This window comes from Pollicipes pollicipes, unplaced genomic scaffold (assembly GCF_011947565.3).
Source record: "Pollicipes pollicipes isolate AB1234 unplaced genomic scaffold, Ppol_2.1 Scaffold_4295;HRSCAF=5057_pilon_pilon_pilon, whole genome shotgun sequence".
NCBI classification, from domain to species: Eukaryota; Metazoa; Arthropoda; class Thecostraca; order Pollicipedomorpha; family Pollicipedidae; genus Pollicipes; species Pollicipes pollicipes.
Window position 1 is genome coordinate 38981609 of NW_023596461.1, and position 5796 is coordinate 38987404.

Consider the following 5796-nt stretch of genomic DNA (forward strand, 5'->3'; position numbering starts at 1 on the left):
TCGCCGTCCGCCGTCCGCCCAGGCGGAGAGCGGCGACGAGCCAGCCGGCGACGCTCAGTCGGGCTGCGGGCCGGTGCTGCACCGTTGCTGGGGTACTGCCGGACGTCATACGGCGGGGGTTACGCCAGCTTCGGCGGGATTCCCGCGTGGATAGGCGGCCCGTGGTGCAAAGCCGCTGGGCAGCCGGCTGGCTGTGGCTGTGGCTGTGGTCTGTGAGCAGGGCACCGCGCCGGGCGCCCAGCGGACCGTGGCTGTACGTTGGCGATGGGCGCCCGTGGTGATATTCTGGTGTGGGGAAGCTCGCGGCGACAGTTGTGAGAGGTGCCAAAACGTCGGCACCTGACCTGCGCACCCGCCCTGCTGTGTCGTCTTGGCCGGAACCGCACCGGTCGAAGATCTTTCACGGGTTGGGGAGTGGGAGAGGGTTTGCACAAGGCACTTGTTGGTGCGCTTTGTTGCGTCGAAGCATTCGTCGGACCGGGCTGTGAATGAGCTCTTTCCCACATTGCGCGATTCATTAGTGTTTTATAACGATGTCGAACATGTTTGTCGCACGCCCAGTCACTGTAGTGGCACGTACATCATACAGTGTGTTCGGATGTTACCGGCATTTATCGACTGTAAGACAATAAGGCAGGGCTAGGTTACTTATATTCCAATCACATATCACATATATAGTGTGTAGCGGTGCATCATATAACCTGTGAGTCATCATATGGCACAAGGCTCTTCCTTTTGGAAATGGCCGCCCCCGAACCGGAGTCCTCCGTTCGAGGCCGCTGACAGCGTCATTTATAGCGGAAGACACATCCAAGGTCTGTGTTGCACCGGACTTCAAACCTACGCGGCGAGCATTGCGGTACAGCAGTGCTACGGGTACCGTGTAGCAAGCCGTCGGAACCTGCCCGCCCGCTGGACTTCCGTCCGAGGAAGCCGGGTCACTGCGTTGTTTTTCAGCGGCATGTGCGGCCCTGGTGGCCAAGTGTGAAACGTAGGCGCGTTATCACAACGGAGGCGTATCTATCTTGCCAATACTCACCTCGCGAGGGTACATTCCTGTAAACGGTAGCTCAAAGACTTCAGAAGCCGAACACGTGTATTTTGAACGAACATCCATGCTTTAAGAAATGAGCGCCGCTGCGTCGATGTCTCGTCGCACTAGAAAAAAAGCACCACTACCACACTCAAGTTATACATACGACGCCTAAGACAACGGGTCTGCGTGTCAATGTTCGCGTCATGCTGCTGCAGTTCAGGAACCCGCGAAATCTCATAGGCTCTGCGGAGGTGCTTCTTTTGTGGTGGTTTATGCCATGCATACTTGCCAATAAATATAGCAGGCAATACTGCGTTGGGTGTTGTGCCTTTGTATTGTGTGGCGACGAGCAGTGTCGCCCGATGACAGCGGTCAGCGTTTCGACCGATCCATCAGCGGGGTTGCCCGCTGTTGGTTGCCTGGGATGTCTGCTGGCCGGGCAGAGAGGTCGACGTGGACGGCTCCCCAGGCCGGGGCCCTCTCATGTCGACTGTCCAGGCTGGCCAGGGCTAGTCAGGCTAGCCAGGCTGACCAGGCTGGCCAGGCTGACCTGCGCTTGATGCTCAACCGGGTAGTCCCGGCTGTCCAGGCCGGCCAGCGTCTGATGCTCACCGGGTTGTCCCGACTTTCCAGGCTGTCCAGGCTGGCAGCATCTGATGCTCCACCGGGTAGTCCCGACTTTCCAGGCTATTCAGGCCGGCCAGCGTCTGATGCTCCACCGGGTAGTCCCGACTTTCCAGGCTGTCCAGGCTGGCCAGCGTCTGATGCTCCACCGGGTAGTCCCGACTTTCCAGGCTGTCCAGGCCGGCCAGCGTCTGATGCTTCACCGGGTAGTCCCGACTTTCCAGGCTGTCCAGGCTGGCCAGCGTCTGATGCTACGCCGGGTAGTCCCGACTGTCCAGGCTGGCGAGGCTGACCAGGCTGAACTGCGCCTGATGCTCCACCGGTTAGTCCCGACTGTCCAGGCTGGCCAGCGTATGATGCTCCACCGGGTAGTCCCGGTCGGCCAGGCTGACCTGCGCCTGATGCTCCACCGGGTAGTCCCGGTCGGCCAGGCTGACCTGCGCCTGATGCTCCACCGGGTAGTCCCGGTCGGCCAGGCTGATCTGCGCCTGATGCTCCACCGGGTAGTCCCGGTCGGCCAGGCTGACCTGCGCCTGATACTCCACCGGGTAGTCCCGGTCGGCCAGGCTGACCTGCGCCTGATACTCCACCGGGTAGTCCCGGTCGGCCAGGCTGACCTGCGCCTGATACTTCACCGGGTAGTCCCGGTCGGCCAGGCTGACCTGCGCCTGATACTCCACCGGGTAGTCCCGGTCGGCCAGGCTGACCTGCGCCTGATACTCCACCGGGTAGTCCCGGCTGTCCGGGCTGACCTGCGCCTGATGCTCCACCGGGTAGTCCCGGTCGGCCAGGCTGACCTGCGCCTGATGCTCCACCGGGTAGTCCCGGTCGGCCAGGCTGACCTGTGCCTGAAGCTCCACCGGGTAGTCCGGGTTGACCAGGCCATCCACCTCCGCCACCATTACCTCCTGATCCTCCCCATCCAGCGTTGCTTCCCCCGGGCTGTCCGGGTTGACCAGGCCATCCACCTCCACCACCATTACCTCCTGATCCTCCCCATCCAGCGTTGCTTCCCCCGGGCTGTCCGGGTTGACCAGGCCATCCACCTCCACCACCATTACCTCCTGATCCTCCCCATCCAGCGTTGCCTCCCCCGGGCTGTCCGGGTTGACCAGGCCATCCACCTCCACCACCAATACCTCCTGATCCTCCCCATCCAGCGTTGTTTCCCCCGGGCTGTCCGGGTTGACCGGACCCTCCCCACCATCTCCCTCCCCCTTGTCCGGATCCTCCCCATCCACCTCCGCCGCCACTACCTCCCGATCCACCCCTTCCGCCTACCCAGCTTCCCCCGGGCTGTCCGGGTTGACCGGATCCTCCCCACCATCCCCCTCTCCCTCCCCCGGATCCTCCCCATCCACCTCCGCTGCCGCTACCTCCCGGTCCACCCCTTCCGCCTCCCCAGATTCCCCCGGGTTGCCCGGGTTGTCCGGCTCCTCCCCACCATCCCCATCCGCCACCGTACCCTCCGGATCCTCCGGACCCTCCCCACCCGGCCCCCCATCCTCCGCCGGGCTGGCCGGGCTGGCCAGGTGCACCGGGCACTGCTAACAGTCGGGCCGCGCTGCCAGCCGGCGGCACCGGTCCGACCGGACCCTCGAGGCCGGCTGCGGGGTCGCTGGACGGTGCTCTGGCGGCGCCAGGACGACTCGGCTCGCCGCCGGCACCAGACGCGCTCTCCTCGCCAGGGGTGCCGGGCTGTTCGGGTCGATGAGGAGTTCTGAGACGCTTGTCGTGAGGAGGCGGCACAGGTGGACCTAGGGCAACGGGACATTTCCGGCTGTCGTGAGGAGGCGGCACAGGTGGACCTAGGGCAACGGGACATTTCCGGCTGTCGTGTCCAACAGCCCTCAAACAACCCACAAAACGAGACATTCGGGCCCTGGCCATGGACAACTGGATAAGAAAAACTTCAAAAAAAATGCGGAAGACGAGGTAAACCTCTGGCACATAGTCCTTACCCCCTGCGACAGAAATCATCGCCGAAGGTGGTGGTCCAAAAGCACAGCCATAGGCAAGGGTCAATCGCTTTAAATGAGAAAAAAGACGTTGGTATCTCTTGCGCGAAAGCGGGGCCCGACATCGCGTGCACTGCGTTACCTCACGTCTTCCCCGCCCGGCACCTCAAGTCAGGGATCCGACGAACAAGCAACCGACTTACTGAGGGAGGGTCACCATGCTCTCTCTGCAGCCAGCCGGCAAAGAATGACACGACCCGGCGTGTATCGTTCACTGGCCAAGCCGTTATGACGTACTCCTCGACTTACGGGTGTGATGTGACATGTCTGACGCTGCGGCTAACTGACTGAGGACGACATGACTTACCATGGGCTTACTGACAGCGGATAACGCACTGACGGCCCCCCCCCCCCCCCCTTCCGTGGCTTCTGGCGGCAGGTAACCGGCTTCGCCTGCGCGGCTTAATAACGGAGGAAGACCTTGTAACTAAATAGCTTATCAGCTGGAGATGACGCGCGTCCGCTGCCTATTACTGACGGAGAATCCTGCGCCCTTCCCAGCACTGAGATACTGACGCGCGCGCGCACCGCCAGTTTACACCTGCGCACTGGCACCCTACAGCAGGATGGCGCGATTTCACCCTGCGCCTGGGTGGCAGGGAATGGCCCCACTTACGCTTGGACCTACTGAAAGCAGACGAGCGTGTCTCACCTTGCGGTTCTGTGGTCGCGATGCCCAGGGCGCCGCACACCAGTGCAACTGTTACAAGAGGAGCCATTGCGCGTCCGCGCGGTGCGGGCCACTCCGCGGCACTGTCTGCCCCGCTGCGCAGCATCAGCTGTAAGCCACGGTCCGACGGCCGTGTGTGGCGGCGGCAGCTGCACGCTGGCCCGCCCCGTCCTGTTTGTGCCTGTAAGCCCGGAGGTGATGGGCGGCCGGCTGGAACTAATGTGCTGGTGCCGGATCTGCCCCGCCATTCGACCGGTGAGCTTCGCCGGGGGATCTCGCGAGATCGAATGTGCAGAGGCGTGAAGATATGTCCCGGATCTGTCTTGTGTGGAAGGTCGGAACACACGGAAAATATGCGGAAGTCTGAAGCAGAGCAGACTTAAAGCCAGCAACTTTGCACAGAAGTGAGGTTTCATCGTCTGCCACAGGTCAGCACAAGATCAGTATCTGTCATAGCTGACCATTGAACCCACATCCAACCCCATCCACATGTCATTCGGTTCTCTCACGACAGTCCTTGTCCCAGCTGAATCGTGTCAAATAGCAGGCATGTTAACCGGTACGATGCTGGTGGAAAACAGGCCCTTTGTGAGCACTGTGGCAAACTGTGGCAAACGCCAGTTTCATTGGAGCTTTCGGCTGCACGAGGGGGATACCCGGGCCACCAGCATTCGTGGAAGCTGAACGGCGTCGTGCTGGCTTTTAAAATTTTGCATGGAGCGCATTGATTGTTCTGCTGATGGTCGCGTGGGAAAGTGGCGAAAGCATCCATGCGGGCATGATGCACAGCGGCTGCAGCCGATGCACCGCTGTAAACCGATGCGTCATGTCCGCTAATGGTGCGGGCTTTCCGTGCCAGCAGCGGCGTGACGGACAGGTCTCTAAGCTGGAAAACACGCTTCGCCTCGTTTTAGTCGTCAGTGGCAGGTGTGAGTACACATTGGCTTATTTAAATACGTGCGGGAATGACTCCAAACCAACATATTCTCGCTTGATTTTAAAACGCCGTCGCTGTAGCAAAATAGGGAACAGGAGGAGGTGAGCGCGTTTAAGTTCCTGCAATTTGGTTTATGATGGTGCGAACCAAATATCGTTGTTCCGGCCTGTTGAAGTTGTTCCCTGCACCGTCCCACCGCGTGTCAAGCTGTCTCCTAAGCAGGGGTGAAAAACCTTCTGATTCACCGAATATGATGGGAGACAAAAACTGAGACTGTTGCGAGCCAGTTGGTGACAAAAATTCGACAATAAAAACAAACTTCAGCAGATCAGAACAAATTACAACAGGCCATTCCAGCTAGATGAAACCCAAAGCTGAGTATTGGTCTGTACTCGCTAACCGTTGCAGCGTTAGCATGTGTAGAGCACATGTATGAGCAAGCTGAGCCATGAGACGTTGCCAGACATAGTAGTTTTAATCAGGACAGTTTTCAGCAGGTGTCAGAAAAATA

The 5796-nt window shown here is 60.1% G+C and overlaps 1 protein-coding gene across 1 annotated transcript; it reads right to left on the reverse strand.

The window, feature by feature from the left end:
* Positions 1-54: 54 nt before the first annotated feature.
* LOC119097518 (uncharacterized) lies at positions 55-2718 on the reverse strand. The gene is made up of 3 exons (XM_037220551.1): positions 2026-2718; positions 1716-1911; positions 55-95 (listed from the first exon to the last, which is right to left on the reverse strand). Exons 1-3 carry the CDS (start codon positions 2716-2718, stop codon positions 55-57), a joined length of 930 nt encoding a protein of 309 aa, XP_037076446.1.
* Between the last annotated feature and the right edge of the window lie 3078 nt (positions 2719-5796).